This window comes from Drosophila miranda, chromosome XL (genome assembly GCF_003369915.1).
Source record: "Drosophila miranda strain MSH22 chromosome XL, D.miranda_PacBio2.1, whole genome shotgun sequence".
In the NCBI taxonomy this organism is placed as follows: Eukaryota; Metazoa; Arthropoda; class Insecta; order Diptera; family Drosophilidae; genus Drosophila; species Drosophila miranda.
The window spans coordinates 11,526,439-11,545,052 of record NC_046673.1 but is presented as its reverse complement, the minus strand read 5'-3'; the positions used below and the strand labels follow the sequence as shown (position 1 = coordinate 11,545,052).

Here is an 18,614-nt window from a genome sequence, read left to right as displayed (position 1 = left end):
CGAGCTGACTCAATTAGCGTGTCGCTCATGCGTAATACAAAAAAATCTACAATAAATTTTAACTGGAAAATTTTCTCATAAATATGTATTAACAAATACGTCGTTATCCCCCTGCAAACCGCTTCGCTTTGATTTTTTTTAATATGAATTTCAATGAGATGAGAATAACATGAGGCCAGAAAACTGCGATTGTAAATAGAGGGGGCACATAACACCATAGAGAGCGCGAGCACATGATATTCATACCAAGGGCAATCAAAATTGTTTTTTTTTGGAACACTTAAGACAAGACTAATGCATGACTGAGCTATCTTTGCTGCGATTAGTTGCTAATTTGTTTGAGCCACAAATTTCACCTATATCACGTTTCGATGGTCAAATTTGAATAAACGCGCCGATAATCTTCGATGCTGATGTGGTGAGGTGGCAACGCTTCGGAAGTGCTTTCCAAAAGGTGGCAGCACTAGCCGTCACAAATGGCGGCACTGTGCCGTTTAACGGTCATCATGTTCATTTCCTTAGCACAACAGATGGCGCCAGTTGGTTTATTTTGGGTGGCAAAAGTTGTAAAACCAAATCATCTAATAAATACTATAAGCTATGGCAGGGACAACATTTAACACTAATGAGACATTAGATTCCCGCCAGCTGGTCTCCTATGGGCAAGAATCTTCAAGGGCGGGCCAGAACATGCAGGACATAGTTTTCTTGGCCCCTGGCAATTCTTTCCGCCTGTCCTTAGTTAGATGTTCATCTATTGTCGTCGCAATCACCCTGACTCAAGTGGCATAATACTCGTATGTAGCTCCCAAGAGTGACGTGGCCATAAGGAAGGAAGACGCCCCAAGAACAGTACTAACATCAAAGCCTTGCATTCTATGATATTTTACAGAGCTATGAGTAATAATCCTAAATGCATTGGTACATCGAAGAATAGTCATTACCGTTTTACCTATGGACATATATAGACACATACATGGACATTCCATAGGTGTACCAGTGCACCCCTAGAACATTTTGGTGCTTATGCCTTTTCTGGGCTACACCACAAAGTGCTATGCGATGGCAGGGCCAACCTTCGGGTAGTTCTTTGTATCATGCCCTGTCTTCCAATCGGAAAAAACCTATCCATCCCAACTTCTCTATAAAATATCCTTTCTTCCGTAATCTTTATTTATTATATCATGAATCTCTGAGCAAATTCGCAGATCTCACGGACCAGTCGACGGATCTGCTGGTTCACGGCGCTGCTCTCCACAATAGTATCCGCGGTGTGCGCCTGATTGATGAGGTCTAGCTTCCTGTAGACGGCAATTTCAAACTCGAGAAGGAGGTTTGAGTAAGCGGGAAAGCGATGGAGGCGATTTACAAGATTTAGCTCCACATTGTCTCTGACTTTTAACACGTCCAGATATAATTTGAATAATTCATTGTACTCCACGGTCTCTGCGAATGGTTCTTCGTTCATGTTCTGGTCCTGGTTCCAGTCCTGGTCCTGGTTTTGGTCCTGGTCCTCCTGGTCCTCCTGGTCCTCCTGGTCACCCTGGTCACCCTGGTCCCCCTGGTCCCCCTGGTCCCAGACCAATGGCTTGTCGTCGCGTATAAATGGTGCCATTTTTCTCGGGGCGTTTGTTTTCCCTAATATTTATAATTCTAAATGTAATATCGGTAGAGCCGTATGAAAAAATTTTTAATTTAAAAAAAAAAAAAAAAATACAAAAATATATTGAAAAAAAAAACGAGACGTGTACTCACCTCAGAAAACAAATTTGTTATGATAAAAACCAAGTCGGTACTTCCACTGAAAGCTGACTTCGTAAAAGCATGGCCTGCCAAGTGCCACTATTTACAGGATTCCTAGTAGCCTTTTCGTAAGTAGTCCTATCAATCAGGACTAGTTGGGAACGAAAGTATTTTGCTTCGTTGTTGCTTGATCGTATGATAGGCACAGAATTACCTTTCAAAGATGTTCCCGCGTTCCCCCTAAAAGCCTGAACTTATTCAAAAACTAAATCCCAAATAAGAAGGCAAAACTCAAGGCATAACTATACGTAGGTCCATTGATAGTTGGCCTTTTAACATTTAAGCGTCTTCCTTCTACAGCAACCCATAATTTGGAAAAGGAAAAGGTCACGGACTTATTGAACAGTCCTCGTAGATATGTTTATACATGCGGTCCCAGAATTAGATTAGTGGAATCGCCATCTAAATACAGATATTAAAGTATCCTTTTTGGCCAAACATACCAAATACATATATAGATGAAATATCTCTTCCGATATTTGACTCAAAACTGAAATGTTTGACCGCCAAACAGTTTCTTGGATGTAAATTCTTGATAAATCGGGGTCCATCGCAAGCGAGGCGAGGGGTGGCGCAGGGGTCTTGCCCCCTAGTACAATAAAAATATAATATAAGTTTCATGTGCGATATACAAATATAATTTTAGCTTGTTCCCCACCGTACGGGGAGTAGTCATAACTCTTTCCTTGGTACTTTTTCTGGGGTTTTGTCATCTTGAGCAAACAAATCTATCAATTAAGAAAAAAGCTTTAAGCTGTCAACACGCCCAAGTACTTTGCCGGGGGAAGACCCCTCCCCCATCCTCCTGGGGATAAGCTGCACTCATTGTTTGTCCAGCACTCAACCCAAACCCAACCCAAACCCAAGCCAAACCCAACCCAATCCAAGCCAAGCCAACCCCCCAGGCAGCAGCAGGGGTTTTCTTCTGTCGTGGTTTTTCTTTTCCCTTTTTCTGGCATCTTCTGCCCGTCTCTTGTCATTGCTGAAATTTGTTTTTGCCACAAGTTGAGCTTATTGCCATTGTAATGCCATCTCCGCACCCAGACCAACACCCACCCAAGGCTAGGGATATCGTCTTGACGGAGAACCGCTGCCAATTGTCGACTGTTGCATGAATTATGAGCGTCTGCAAAGATTTATGAATTCGAGAGGATAACAAAAGTGCGCAAGTATTCATGACAGCGCCCACCCCCACACAACAGGCAGACTCCCGTAGTCCCCCCGAAGCGAAAAAGGGAAAAATCTGTCAGCTGTTAAGTTGAGTTATAAATTTCCTGCAATTAGGTTGGATTTCAATTTCGCTCCTTCGCTCGTTTTTGCTCTTCTCCTACTTACTTTGATTACACAATGATGATGATGATTCTTCTCCGTTTTCTCCCCCATCCCACCCGGTTCATGCAAATTTGTATCGACCACTTTTGTACAGACTGTACGTTTGTTTGCCTCTCGCACGGCTTTTTATTTTGCTTTGTTGCTGTTCCTGCGATTGGCTTCCATTGCAGTTTTTCTGCCTCAGTGCATTGATCGGTTGTGTACAGAAATTTGCAAACTCATGGATATCCATACGTTTGATAACAAAACAGCAGCAGTATACAAAAACAAAAGGGGAATAAAAAATGTAAAACAAGAAGCAAACGGAACAAACGGAACACACACGCGAAACAGCGGCGACATGCAGCAGCCACACGACAAAATGACAGCGACGGAAACGGAAACGAGCCCGGCAAACGCACAAGTCGGCACATGCCCCCGCCTCGCCATAGGACCACAGCCCCCGCCCCTCATTTGGGCGGGCGGCACTTGCATGCGTTCATTAAGCGCCGGGGAGCAAACAAAATCAATGAATGGTGTAAAAATTAATATCCTGTGGGGCCAAAAAACAAAAAGAACAAAAATAATGCAGAGGGAATGCAAAATCATTGCAAAGAAGAGCAGCAAAAATATGTAAGAAGTCCTCAAGGGAGTTTATGCCGACTATAAGATACCCGATAATCAGATTACCAAAACACTAAAACAGTAGAAAATTATTTAATTCAAAATACTTAGAAATGAAAAAAATGGGGAAATTCGCGTAGAGGAAATTAAGAAAACGTAGACGATTGTAGATTGCATATTGCTATTTTATTTCTATAAAAATAGTACACCAGCCTATCAGATTCATGCAGTTCTTTGTAAAATCTCATTCTTTAAAAGTGCACTGAAAATTGGAGAAGAATACGGTATTAGAAGGTAAAGGATTTGATTATAAAGAAGTTTTCTCTATTAATTTCTCTATTTTATAATAAATAGACACACAAAGTTCCAGGCGCCCATATCCAGAAATCATTAACACAAACGCTATATGGTTTCTTCTGAACGAATACCAGTGTACCCTTTAGGGTATATTCTCTAGGGTGTAAATAGTATGCAAAAGAATTATGGGGCACCACAGGGTAGGTGGAGTAGGGAGGATATGGTGGGCGTGGAGCCTTCTCGTTGTCGTTGTCATCCAGCAGCCGGCAGCAGTTTTAATTTACACAAAGCGTAGTCAGCCGTGTAATGCGCTGTGCTGTGGCAGGAGGACGGGGCACGAGATGGGATGGGATGGAACGGAATGAGAAGGCAAATGACGATGGTGAAAGATGGAGGAGGAGTGAGAGATGGAGCGCAGCAATTCGCGCGACGACATTTAAAAAATGCCTTGAGGCAGCAGCAACGTCGACAACGGCGTCCAATGATTTATGAAATTACTTTTACCGTTGCATACTCTTCAGGGCAGATGGAGAGAGACAGAGACTGTAAGAGGGATAAAAAAGAAGTGAAATGATGCAAGAAGTGAAGAAGCAGGCAGCGAGTGGGATATGATATGTTGAATATCTTAGAGACTACTCTTCTGAAGAACCTCTGCCCTTTCAAAGGTTCTCTTTCGAGATCATCATTGTAGTCGAAATGCTCCCCCAAAAAGCTCCCAGACGTCTCTGCCTCTCTCTTCCAGTAAGTTTCTTTTGCTTCTACGTTCACGCGTGACTGGCAATTTGCCGTTCAAAGCCGTTCAAATCAAAAAAAGCTTCCAAATAATCCTACAATTACTGAGGACCGTCCAAATGAATGACGATTCCGTGGTAGATTCCGGCTATCATACACCCAATTTTATATAAAAAACTGCATAAACTGTTATTTCTACTCGTATTAAATATCTTTATTCATTCACAACAGCTGTACGACATTTGGCTTGAAGCAATACCAGACCGATCTCTAATCGATCTGTGTGATGGAGGCCTCATCGTTGCTCGAACAGCGACTGCTTTCTCCATCCGTCCGGTACTTGATCGAGTCGATAATCTCCACGTCGATGTCGCAGTTGCCCTGCATATTGCCGGAGTCCAGGCCGGCGGTGGTGTCGTTCGAGCCGCGTCCCAACGAGTCCTCGTCGCAGAGATCGGGAGCGGACACGGAGGCCGTGACCGAGGCCGACTCTGACCTGGCGTCCATGTCCTGGGCCTGGGCCTGATGCGCCGCAAACTGGCTGTAGAGACGGGGCAAGTGCTGCAGCATGTAGCTGGCTCCGGATTTGGACAGATTGGCCGCAGCAGCGGCGGCGGCAGCGGCCGCGGACAGATTGGCCGCCGTGCTCGAGGCCGCCGGATGGTTCTCCTTGCTCTCCCCGAGATCGTAATACTTGGCGTAGTGCTCGAATTTTCCCAGAGAGGCGGAGACTCCGCCCGGGGCGCCTGCAGCTCCAGTGGGAGTCCCACCACCGGCTGCCATGCCGCCGGATCCGTTGGAGCACAGGTTGATGGCATCGTTTTGGGCCGACTTGGGTATGGGCACGGTGAAGGCGGAGCCGTGGCGCTGCTTGCTCAGCAGATTGCTGGCCAGGCCGGATGCGGAAACAGAGCCAGCACCCGTTCCGGTCACGGTACCTGTCCCCGAATTGGAGCCGGGGGAGGAGTCCTCGCCGCTGGCGGCCAGCGCATTGTTGCTGCTGGACAATGGCGAGACATTCTCCTTCTTGCGGTCGTAGATGTGCCCGGAGACGCGCAGGTCGATGAAGAAGTGCAGCGGATCGATGCCGTACGGGGCATACAGCGGGGGATACCACACGGGTGGTGGCGGTGGCAGGACCAAATCCTGTGGCGGTAACGATGCTGCCGGCGGTGTGTTGTCCTGCATCGAACTGTCCACCGCTCCGCCCAGGCCGCCTTTGGTGGTGGTGCCGCCGGATGGTGGTGCTGGTGGGGCAGCTGCTGCGCCCGTTGGGGTCTTCCCCTCCAGCTTGGCGTAGCCATAGGGCGTCATGGTCTTGTTGGTCAGCTCCAGGGGCTTCTCCGCCACCGTCTGGTGCTGCTGCTGATGTTGCTGATGCTGCAACTGTTGCTGCTGCTGTTGCTGTTGTTGCTTCTCCTCCGCATCGCGTCGTTCCCTTAGTTGCTCGTAGTAGGGACGATGCGACCAGGATCGCTTCCGGGGACGCCGCACCAGGGCCGCCTGCTGCTGTTGCTGCTGCTGTTGTTGCTGCTGCTGCTGTTGCTGTTGCTGCAACTGCAACACGCGAGCGGTCTCATTGTTGCGGGCCTGCACGAGGGTCCGCAGCATGTCGCTGAAGAAGAAATTATTGGGCCCCACCGGCGCCGAGTACAGATACGGCGGCGTGGCGGCCATCAGGCGACTCACGTAGTCCTGGTTCCGCAGCTCGTGGATGTTGCTCTTGCCACGCTGCTGTGGCGGCGTCTGCTGCGATGTGGCTGCTGCTTGTGCCGCTGCTGCTGCGGCTGCTGTCTCCGCCGCTGCATGTCCGGCTGTGGGGGTGCTGGGCGTACTGGGCGTGGCACTGCTGTTGGATGTCGCCGCTACAGCTTGGGGCATCCCCGCTGTGCTGCTGCTGGAGATGTTGCTGCTGCTGCAGTCCTTCATGCCTGCAAGAACACGAAGAGGGAGAGAGAGCACACACAAAAGACGTTAGCACTGTGTCTCTGGCAGAAGTCGCTCAAGATTTATATAGAAACATGTACGATATTTGCATTGTCTTGGCAGCGGAACACGCCCCTCCCCCACCACCCCGTTCCATCTAGTCTCACAATTAAATCGGAATTTACTGTTTGCTTTCCTTCGTCATGAGGATTCCGTGGTGGTTTGTCTTGGCTGCCGATGCAGATGGGAGATGTCTTGGGTCTCCATCACTGGGGCAAAGTGTGTGGCAAGAGCATAAGGCAGGCAAACATGTCTTTTGAGTCGAATTTGGAAAACACTATCCAAGCAATATCCCCGAAAATTAAGAGCATAATCTCAAGAACTCCATATTCGAAAAAAAGCAGTAGTCGAAAGGGAAAACCAATGTCGATTGCATACAATAATCCTACAGAGATAGTTATCAGATGGAGTCCAAATATGTTCATTGAATACCGATCCAATAAATTGATAAAAAATAGATAAATAATCGATAAACGATCTGCGAGCTATGGAATGCAGTCGCTTGTAGCATAAAAAGTGCCACCGAATGGAGTTTTTGATATTTTGAATTCAAAAACCAGTCTGAGGAGTACCGTTCGTCCATAATTTCCATTGTCCCCTGGATGGGTGCCGGAACACCTTTGTTATAACTTTATTAAGCCAACATCTGTGCAGGGGAACATTTGAAAATTTGCATAGAAAAACAACAGCGATAAACGTGCCCCTGCCTCATGCTCATCCTCATCCGAGTACCGGGCACGGATGCGGATCCCCAGCTACAAGCTACCCCCCATCGTATCCCCGTTTTCAAGCTGTTAATAAGCTTACACACATTGCGCCGAATTCCAGTAAATTAAATATTCCTGCCCCTTCCTTTTGAAAGCGCCACACCCTCGACTAATTTCCCCCTGAACGCCTCTACACCCTCTCGACTAATTTCCCTCCTGGAAGCATCGCTCTCTCGCTCTCTGCCACAAAACATGGAAGGACAAACTCAATTGTTGTGTTGCCAAACTGTTGAGGCACTTGACGCCGCCATCGTCATCGTCATCGTCATTGCCGTGTGGCTGGCGGCTTGTATCCTGTGGCTGTCAATTCAGGAACCAGGAACACTCATCCCCACCCCCCCCGGCTACACCTACCCCAAAACCCACTCCATGACACTTGGTTGCCTGCCTGCCACACCCGCCCATCCATGCCACTTGCCTTGTTGCTCTTTCATTTTCGCATTTAAAAAGTTTTTAACAAGCCACAGCCGACGCCTGTTACCCGCCCAATGAATGGATACCCTGTAGCAATCCAGCGGGGTAGATGCGGCTAAAACATCAGGAAAGTGTGAGGGGAGGAAGGCCTAGAGTTAGGTACACGAAATCTACCGCAAAGAACTCTTTCTAAAAGTGGGGAAAGGTTCCAAAAGCCATAATTTAGATCAGTGCTCCACGGCTCTAAGGCTGCTCTCATCTCTTTATTGATCGTCCCCTGGAGCTCCCTTTTTTTCGATTTAATAGTAGTAAGAGTTGAAAATCCCAATTCGCATATTGTACTTCTTAATTTTTTCTGCCAATAGCTCCAAGTGTTTCACTCTCAAGGCCTGCACTTCTTTTTCTGAATCGGCAGCCATGACATTTATAAACATTTCTTTACTACCATAATACCAGTATAGAGCGAAAGATTTATATTTTTTCCGAAAACGTTAAAATATTAGAATTCCTGCCTTGCATTTTGCGGTTGAGCTCATTTAAATGAGCGAATATTGCCGCCAGAAATTCTTCTTTTTAAACAGAGAAGCATTATCTGAACCCTGGGCCCCTGTGCCGCGGCATACTGACATATAGTCTATGATAACTTGGTTAAAACTACACCGATTTATAGTTCTTTGGTTAGTTTTGTTAAACAGAAATATTACTGTCTAAGATTGTGTGCAATTTGTCGTTTTTATCTGGAGATTCCTTTCCTTTGGAGGTATCCTTTGGATTTTTAAGAAATGGTTGAAAGTGGGTCCTTAAAGTTGAAACACCCGAAGATCTGATATTTACCGATTGGTTTAAGAGTCCCTAAGTTAATTAATACTCAGTATAGGGTATTCCTAGTCTACTATATATTTCCCTAATTCATCTTTTTTTGCGACTTTCATTTCATTTCGTTTGCGTTTCCTTCTTTTCATTTGCTGTTTTTCCTGTGCGGGAATTTGTAGGAATTTCATTTTTATTGTTTTTTCATTTCGTTGTAAAAATATATAAAGTTTTAAAAACTTTTGCAGTATCCAAAGGAATATATGAGTGGCACAATGGGGCGGGTGGTGATGGTGTGGTGTCGGTGGGGGCCTTGATTTGCATTTTTTGGCAGCCGCCCGTCCCCTTTTGGAGCAGGGGAATTTTTGCGACAAAGTTGAAATTAGATTATGCTAATTAAGGCGTTGTCATGGCGGGGGCGTGTACATGGTCACAGCGGGGGCGGTGGGTGGTAACAGGAAGCCTGGGGGGTGGGCGTGGCGGGGCATCTGCCGAAAGCAAAAAATTTGTTGATTTGCCAGAGCCCTGATTGATGCCGGAGCAGAGCTTTAATTGCCATTTTTTATGGATAGCCAAAGGAGGCACTAAATGAGGAGGGGAGGAAGGTGTGGTTTGGCGGCCAGGAGTGGAGTTGGGGCAGCATTTTAATATTCAATCAGCAGCTGTCGGGAAGTTTTTTTTTCTTTTATGGCCCAGACCCAAGTTTCGAGCAACTTTTTGCAGCTGAGAAAGCTGGGAGAATGGATGAGACTCTTGGACCAAGACTGAGATTGAGGATGGAACTGGAGAGGAGGACTGGTACTGAAACTCTGGACAGAACTGGAGCGAAGGATGGAACTAAAGCTGAGAACGGGCAGAGGCTTTGAGGATTAATGCGCAAAGTGCATTTCGACTTTGGACCGACTTTTGTTTGTCTTTCGTCTGCGGGGATGACTGTGGAAACTTACTTTTCCATAATACATAATTCCTTGGTGCGTTGTTTCTTCTTCTTCCGTTTGCAAACAGCGGCAATTAAAAGCAAAGCAGACCAACGCTAGCACACACCCTGCCACATCACTGCCCTTGGGAGTCACAGTCACCCACTCAAGGTTGCGCACAACTGATTGATGTGGCATCAGTGGAAGCGGCGAATCGTCGCTCCCACCCCCGGTAGGAGGAGTTGCAACCCTTGCACACACACACGCACACACTTAACTGGCACTTGGGCTGTGGGCAACCTTATAACATAATTACAGCATATCCAACAGCCATAAGTCGCGTCAGAGCCATGACTTAGGGGTGGAGAGAGAGAGTGAGCCATCAGCAACCCTCTCGACAGTCAGCCCTGCGTGAAAGCTCACCTGGCATGCAACCCCGATCGAAGGCTTAGGTTTCCCCCGAAGCATGGAAGGTGGCAGGCGCCCAATTCGGGGCAATCTAGAAGGTTTCCATAAGCGAAAGGACACAGTGGCTTAGAGATTCGAGACTTTTACCATGAAATCTTGAAACGAATACCGATATCGCGCAAAAATGTAACATTCCAAATATTATTCTTGGGTATTTCAGATAATAGATTATTTTTAGATTTAAATCGGGAGATCGATTACAGATTGAGAAAACAAATGAATTAATCAGCAAATTCTCATAGAGAGAAGGGTCCTAAAACCAGTCGAAATGTTTTCTGTCGCGGCAAACGTCTCTCGACATCAAGATACTGATTAGTTCCGGTACTCCTTTTAAAAAGGACCTTGAATCTTTAAAATAATTAGAATGTTTGGAGAGAAAAAACAAAGCAGTGCAAGAGTTGCCTTTGGGTTGTACCCTTGCCCAATTGGTCCCCATTTGCATTCACCCTTTCCATTTCTGTTCCTGTCCTGTGCTCGCCCCTGCCAGGCACACACACACACTCGTGCGGACACACATGGACATTCAGCCATCCAGACACCCATGAACTTGCAGTGACATGTCGTTGTGGTGTTAACGTTACATCGTTTGACTGCGAATTAAAATAATGTGCCACTTGTGGCTCTTTGCAGGATGTGTGCGTGCGTGTGTGTACGGACTACACTCCATATGCAGACAGACAAGGGGATTCCCATTTCACCCATTCCCCCGGGCCCTGGCCTGTGTCTGTGTCCTCTGTCCTGTGTCCTGTGCGTCGCCCGAAAATTTGACAAAATTTCATTTGCAACTTTGGTCGTTGCCACACATCGTTGCCCAAATCGAATTTGATTTGAACCCTTTCGGCAGGTTCTCTCTATGGAGAGTGATCCGTGTCCTGGGGAGTGCACTGTCAGGGGCTGTCTGTGGCCTTGATGTGTGTCTGAGTTATGGCTAAATAATTTCAGCTTCATTTTGAAGTTCACATCGGGTTGCATGACACATTGAATGGGAAGTGTGTGTGCTGTGGTTTGGTTTTGCTTCATTGAATGATAATGGGACTGGAAGTGGTACTGGGAGTTGAACAGAACATAGGGGATTATACACTTACAAATGATCCAATTCGTGGATATTCATTGAGTTCAAAGGAAAGGAATTGCTACTTCTTTTTAACTAATCAATTTTATGTTGGATCTGTCTAAATTTCAGATAAATGGGAAAAAAGCAAATGAAAAGAGGCAATGAATGAACTTTGATTTCATTAATCAAAGTTTTAATTAGCAAACATTTTGAAGTGGTTCTCTTTTAATTTCAAGTTTATGTTTCAAGTTTCAAAAGTCTGGCTAGGCTAACCAGAAAGTCAAAAGATTGATGAAATCGTTTAAAAGATTGCAATCTGATAAAAGAAATACTGAAAATAAATCCAGTCATTCAAGAAAAGAAGTCTCTAGCTATGAGGCAGCTCATTTCAAAGTCTATGAATCGCTGGGGAAAAGAAAATCGAAAAAAATCCAACCAAATTATAAGGAAACCCCATAAAACCCATAAGAAATATGAAACTTAAGTCTTTAGCTCACTAGGAATGTCCATGGTTATCCATGACTATATAATATATCGTAGTTCTTTAAGAATCGGGGAAATACATTTATAATCTATCTAAATCTTTAGGAAATCAATGATTGATTAGTTGTTTCTTAAGTAGAGGAGAAGATTTTAAATCTCTGAGAAACTTATTTTATTTAAAATCTCGCATTTGAAACCTCTAAAAACTTATGTTCCTATATTTCAGGAATTTTCACGATTCGTGGTTTTTAAATGGAAGTTTTAGGATATAGATGGCTGAGATTTTAAATATCTTAGCTGGTTCCTTAAGCAGAGGTCTTCGGGTCTATAAATGTTGGATGTGATACAAATGTACCACATATCTACTTGCCATGAATACCCCGTGTTTTGAAGACCTTTACAATAAAATGAATAATCTGTTCTGTTCTGTTGCCACCTTCTTAGAATCCACACGTTTATTTTTCACCTATACAATAAATACACCCAACAATAAATCCATTAGAAAGTGTTATCTTTGGTTTCCATTTAGTAAATTGTCATTTAAAAAAGACACGATCCCGAAGGGTTTATTGAATGCTCAAAAGTCTTGTCCGTAGATTCATTAAAAAAATGAAAAACCAATGAATTTTCCTCTAGGAAGAGACTTGAGGAATTCTACACTTTTGGGGTTTTTTGGGATTGTAAAAGTATGTTCTCCTTATTGTGGTATTTGGCACTTCTGAGAGTATGGATGACTCCCCATTTTGTAATTTTGCTCCGATTCAAGCACAAAACAAACATCACACTCGTTAAACGCGATCTCACCTTGAATTTGGGATCTTCGATTGCTTTTTTTATTTTTGGGGAGTAATTTTTCTCCACACAATCACAGGCAAAAAAAAAGAGCCACAAAATATCACAAGCCGAAAGGACTCTGGTAGTGTTTGGTCGAGAGATGCTGAACTGCCGTCGATGACAGTTAAAAATCAAATGAAATGAATGCCACTGGCAGTGGCAGCAACAGCAGCAGCAACAGCCAACGAGTCCTGAGACCGAGGCAGCGACAGAGGCTGTGGCAGTGGCAGAGCCAGAAGCAGCGACCAGGACGAGGACGAGGACGAGGCCGAGGACGAGGCGTGTGCGTTTGGTACGATTTTAAAATTATGAATTGTTGGGAATGAAACGGAGCAGAAGCAGCCGTGGCAGCGACAGCAGTGGTTTGTGGCAGCGGCAGCAACAGCAACCGTTAGCTAGGTGGGAGTGCGCTTCAGTGCCTGTTGGCATTGGTGGTGCGCATCAGCAGCAGCCTGTGGCCACAGCCACAGTCAGAGTCGGCACAGTATGAAAAGCGTTGAATGCGAAGGCGAGTGTCAGTGCGAGTAAGGGAAACCACCCTTGTGGCAGCAGAATTTGCCGAAAGAAAGAAAATCCATGCAACAGTTTTTCAAAAGCTAGTACAACCGAAAGGGTGTTGCAAGCTGTTTGGGCTTTTGGATGGATCATTTCCGTATGTCCAGCCGCATTTCACTGCCGTGTAAGATCGTTTGGCAAAATATCTGGGCATATAGATCTTCGATGCGATGGATTATCGTCTGTTCCTGTTGATCAGAAATGAGGTGTAGGTATAGATATGCTAGAAATCTGGTAGCGAACTCCATCTGCGGAAAATTTTATTCGCGGCACACGTTGCTCGACATCAGGATACCTCTCCTTAGCTGATAATTCATGTATGGTTTGCTCGTACTATTCTTCCAACTTTTCCCTTTACTCACATGCAACGTTGCCCATTTTCAATTACTCTTACTATCCCATAGATTCCTCTCGGCCCCCGGTCTCCGGTGCCCGGCTTTGGTCCCATTTACGAGTAGAACAAAAGATTGCAAGAACCTTGGATATGGGCAACGTGTTGCTAAAACGACAGCTCCATTGGGTGCCGGGGGGAGTGGTCTGGGGTGGTAGGACAGCATAAGCTTATAATTTCTATTACAATGAAGGCACGCGATTGTGCAGAGACTGCTGATGTGCGGCAGAGTCGAGTATGTAGAGCGTTGCGTGGTTTTCTTTGCTTAATTTTTTTTTTGCTACCAACTGTTTGCGACTTCATTAGCGACACCTCTGCACCCTCCATCCCGTCCCGGAGCCAAGCTGTTGCCAAGCAATTGCAATGTGTATGGGAGCGTGTGGCTGTATGCAACACGGAGATTGCCACCGGCAATGGAAACAGGAGCAGCCGCATCGGGATGCGCATCCCATGAAAGTTTTTTTTTCTTTTGCTCATGTTTCCTCTTATTTTTTGTACGAGCATACCCTTTCGCAGAGGGTATACGGTCTTTTAAGAAAAGCATTTTTGATACCATTCCAATTTGATGTGTATTTTAGCAAAAGTTGATCTAAATCTGAATTCTTTAGAAACCATAAAAGCCAAAAAAACATGAGGTATTGGTTTGAAAATTCTTTATTTAAGCGAAAGATAGCTTGAAGCGTTTTTGAGATGAATTCATGCATTTTTTGAGAATTATTCCCCTGTTCCGCTAAGGATACATTCATTCGCTATGAGAAATTTCCCATAATCGAACGATACCTCAGCTGATCTTTTATCAACTGAATGAAAAGTTAACATCTGTGGCATCAGTAGCAATGGAACTGTGCTATAAATACAGAATAAATATCATATTCTATTAAATCTAAATATATCTCTGATTCTGAAAGAGTGTATCGAATGCTACGGTTCCCAAGGCCAGCCTTTATTATTCGTTTGCTTTTTTTTTGTGTTGGGCTTGTTTGAAATAAATACCGCATTTTTGGTTGGTTATTCTCTGGTTTTGTTTTTTTGTATTTGTTGTAAGCTCTGGCCACACGTTGGTCGGAGCGCAGGAGCAGGAGAAGGAGCATCTCCAATGACTGCACATCAAACGTCAGCCCGGAAGGAAGCTGTTGTTACCCATTGCCCATCGTAGAGGACGGGTGGGTGGGTGGTTAGGTTGTGTGCAGCATTGTCTAGTGGTTGTGCCCCACCCACACAAACGGAGGCTGTGAATGTTTACACTTTGGATTTGGTTCTGGTCGTCGCATTTCCTCTTCTTTCTCCCAGGTTTTTTTGCCGCACAGCTCGAGGTTTTAAATGTATCTCGGTTAACGGTTGTTATGGCAATCCCTGGTCAGGGGCGGTGGTGGTGCCGCTCAGCACAGCGTGTCCTTGCGGGTGTTGCAACGTTGGAAATCCCTCAAGTTGCGGTCCCTTAATCCACAATTTCCATGGGAGTCGAGGGGTATGCGTATCCGTTTCCTAAACAACATTTTCAGGAATAAAATTATAACATTTCCCAGACATTTGGTTTACACCGAAACCTTCTGAGATGCATTCCTTTACCTTTCTTCTTCTTTCTATCCATAGTTCCCTTTTCATCGTTCTATATTCTTTTCCATCTCCAAACCTTACAAGCTCTTTGCTTTTCTTACCTTCCTCTCGCTTTCATCCATATATCTACCATATTTCAGGCATTTCCCTTAATGTGTTCTTGATTTCTTTTATCTTTTTTCTTTCTCCCTCACTTTTTCTGTGCTTCTGTCTCTCTGTACTTTCCTATTACTTTCCCCCCTAGTTTCTTATTCTCTCCATATTTATGGTGAAGATCGCTCCATATCTCTTTCCTTCTCTTGTTGTATAATCATCTAGCTCTCGTTCCCTCTCTCTCTCTATCTCTTTTGAATAGTTTTGCGTTCGCTGACATCGTTGCCATCTCCTTCTTCTACTCGCACAACTTGCAACACACCGCAACGTCTCCACACATGCCACACAATTTGTGCCACTTTTGTGTGCGCATCCATTTCCGCTTGGGCGGTGAGACATGCCACCCACCAGCGCTGTCTCCCTGCACCACATCCCACATCCCAGCACCCATCAACCACTCGCTTCCCATATTATCCTTGCTTTTATTATTATTTTTTTCCACATTTCACTCGAGCGTTGATTGAAATGTTCAACGAACGACAGAGAGAGAGATAGATATAGAAGAGAAAAGAGAAAGAGACAGAAAGAGAGAGAGAGAGAGAGAGAGAAAAAGAGATAGGCAGACAGACAGTGGAACATCAGTCGCTGGTGGGTGGAAAGGAGAGGAATCCACTCCGATGGGTGGTTATCTGGGTGGGCCGGGGCTTATTTGTTTGTTTGCATGTAAATTGCAATGTGCCGTCGCTGTATCCCCCCCCATTCCCTATATTTTGCACTCTTCACTTCAATTTTTTTGTATACCCTTAAAAAGGGTTGTATAATCATGGTCATATGTCTGTAGCTCAAGGAATGGACTCCCCAAAAGGGTTTCTATTAGGGATTTTCCTACAGAAATGCCCAGAATCGAATGCTATCAAATTTTCACCTTGGAATGTCCGTATAATATATTTTTTTTTTTACCCGGCACCCATTGTACCGAGTAAATTGATAAATATATAAGATTGGTGGAAATATATGTATTTAACAGCTAGAAGAAAGCGTTTTTGACTTATTTGTATGGAGATACAGGACATCTTGTGCCTTTCTTTTAATGTATGTATGTAGGTATCATTGGACCAGTATAAGCTATAGCTAAAGATTACACACTTTCTTTTCGAAATATCCGCTCTCGGAGGTAATTTATGGGTATACATTTATAGTTTTTATCTCTGTGTGTAGGAATGATTGATTCTGTACCGTCCTTTGTTGTTTTTGCTGTTAAGATATTCCGTCCAAAGTGTAGAAATTATAGCAATACCTTTTTACATAAAAACAGATTTGAAATACAATTGATGGACTTAACGGCAATACAGCAAAGAGGGTATCTGCACTTCGCTGAACCGCAAGCAGATTTCGTGGATTTTTAGATTTTAAACTTTGTTTCTTGTCTTTTTGTTAAATGTTTGCCGTTGTTCCCGGCCCGACCCCTGGAACGTTCCTCCTCCGTTGTGATTGTCATTTGCTTTTAGCAGCACCACCCTCCCATTATGAGTGGTTGTGGTTGAACGTTTCAAGCTCCCTGCTCGTCCAACCGTCCGTCATCCATACATCCATCCATCCATCAAGGACAATCAACGCAGCCGTTTTTTCTGGTCTTGATTTTGGGCTGGCTTTTTTTCACTTCCTTGTTTTTTTTCAATTTCCTAATTTTTCTCATTTGTACGTAGCTTTGGCTAATGAATTAGCTTTTACATGAATTTGAAACTTTTTTCTATATGGTTTTAGGATTAATTAAAAAAGGATTGTTGGTAGCTTTGTTTAGGTTTGGGAAAACCCAGGAAAAAACGAGGATCGGGGTCACCAAAGGAAGTTCATTAAGTGCCGCCTAGTAGTTCACCCTTGAATATATGTAAATATTGAATATTATTTTGTTGTGTTCCGATGATTTGGTGAACTGCTTTTAGAATCATCCAAAAGCATTTGGACTTCCATTGCATATTACGGACTCTTTGTTGGAGCTGTAAACCTAGCCTTGTGCCTCCACAATGGGGACATATTTGAGCAGCTTAAGTGCCGCTGGCGTCGGATTTGCCAAATATCCGTCAGACATAGAGACAGACACACATACACTCAGAAGCAGATGTGGAGGAGCTGTGAGCTGCAGAAGAAGCACTCTCAGAACCAGGACCAGGACCAGGATCCATTTCCATGCACTCACGCAGACTGTAATCGCTTTACGTGCGCTTTGTTGGCAATTGTCAAGTGGAATTGGATGGGCTGGGATATATGCTCGAATGGGGATGGAGACAGGAACATCATTGACGCCACATGTTGCCGGCGACAGATGCGTTGGATTGCAAATTGTCCCAGGTATGGCGGGGCTTGAGTGAAGGGGGGTTCTGTTCTGTTGTCTGCTTTTATTCAGTTTTTCACTTTATTGAGACAGCTGCTGCTGTGGAGTCGCAAAGGAGAGTCTGTGTGTCTTTCTGTCAGTCAGTCAGTCAATTTGCTGCTTGGATTTGAGATTTGCCTGATTTTGCACTTGAATCGTTGGGATGGTTGGGGAATGGTTGTTTTGAATTCCGTAATAGATTTCTACTACCAAATGCGGCAAGCACCAGGCAAACAATCGAGCAAATAAACAAACACTTGCGACAAAATTCCATGCATGTCAATTACGCAAATGAGAAACTGTGCAAAAGCAATTTCAAACTGAATCCATGTCTGTAATGAAACGATGTCTTGGCCATTTGTTCTGCCAGATTGTTTGTGCTATTTGGATTTTGATTTGGAGGCTTCTATAGATATGGAAGCAAAGCATCCATCCCCCTTGGCCCATACCACGCCCAGAACTTTGGCTCCGACCAATGGCAGCAAGACGCTTAAGCGCCAGTTTCGTGCCTTAGTAGCTCGTTTCCTTTCGTTAGTTTTACTCCACCCCCAATCTCGGATAGGCAAAAAAAAAGTAAAGAAAAGAAAACAAAAGAAAACAGAAAGGAAAGAAGGCGGTATGTGGGAACTGATTCTAATTATATGTACATTTTTCAGAGCTACCAATACTATTAGGAAACTACAGCTCCATGAGTGTTTAAAAATATCATCAGAAACCACAGGCATTATTTAACAAAAGATTTGCTTTTCAATAAATAGCTCCGATTTTCCGATTTACTGATTTACGACTCCTCTCTGTCTGGGACATCGAAGAAGACTAAAAGTTTGTCCGCCTTTGTGTAATTTTGGCAGTCTGGATCATCTGTCGGTCCGTTTCTATGTCCATCCATGTATATTCGAATATATTGTTCATAATTTTTGATTTGGTTACATGTTTGCTGTGGTCGTTCGTTCATCCTTTGGATTTCGGAGTGCTTTAGCAAAATCAGGCTTATTTTAGATTTTCACCCACTCAAAACAAGCAAACAATTCATTTGAGATGTACATCTACTACATATAAATACTCATAATATGTTCTATATCTATTAGAGGGCAAGAAAATTCACTTTCCCGTGCAGTATCCAGAATTGGATGTCACGTTTGAATTG

The 18,614-nt window shown here is 44.3% G+C and overlaps 2 protein-coding genes across 2 annotated transcripts; both read right to left on the bottom strand.

Annotated features, from left to right (window-relative positions):
- Nucleotides 1-1,162: 1,162 nt before the first annotated feature.
- On the bottom strand, nucleotides 1,163-1,849 carry LOC108151962. Its single transcript, XM_017280908.2, has 2 exons — nucleotides 1,756-1,849; nucleotides 1,163-1,653 (listed from the first exon to the last, which is right to left on the bottom strand). Exon 2 carries the CDS (start codon nucleotides 1,613-1,615, stop codon nucleotides 1,178-1,180), a length of 438 nt encoding a protein of 145 aa, XP_017136397.1. The 5' UTR covers nucleotides 1,616-1,653; nucleotides 1,756-1,849; the 3' UTR covers nucleotides 1,163-1,177.
- Nucleotides 1,850-4,946: 3,097 nt separating this feature from the next.
- LOC108150929 (AF4/FMR2 family member 4) lies at nucleotides 4,947-12,715 on the bottom strand. The gene is made up of 2 exons (XM_017279262.2): nucleotides 12,471-12,715; nucleotides 4,947-6,698 (listed from the first exon to the last, which is right to left on the bottom strand). Exon 2 carries the CDS (start codon nucleotides 6,694-6,696, stop codon nucleotides 5,038-5,040), a length of 1,659 nt encoding a protein of 552 aa, XP_017134751.2. The 5' UTR covers nucleotides 6,697-6,698; nucleotides 12,471-12,715; the 3' UTR covers nucleotides 4,947-5,037.
- Between the last annotated feature and the right edge of the window lie 5,899 nt (nucleotides 12,716-18,614).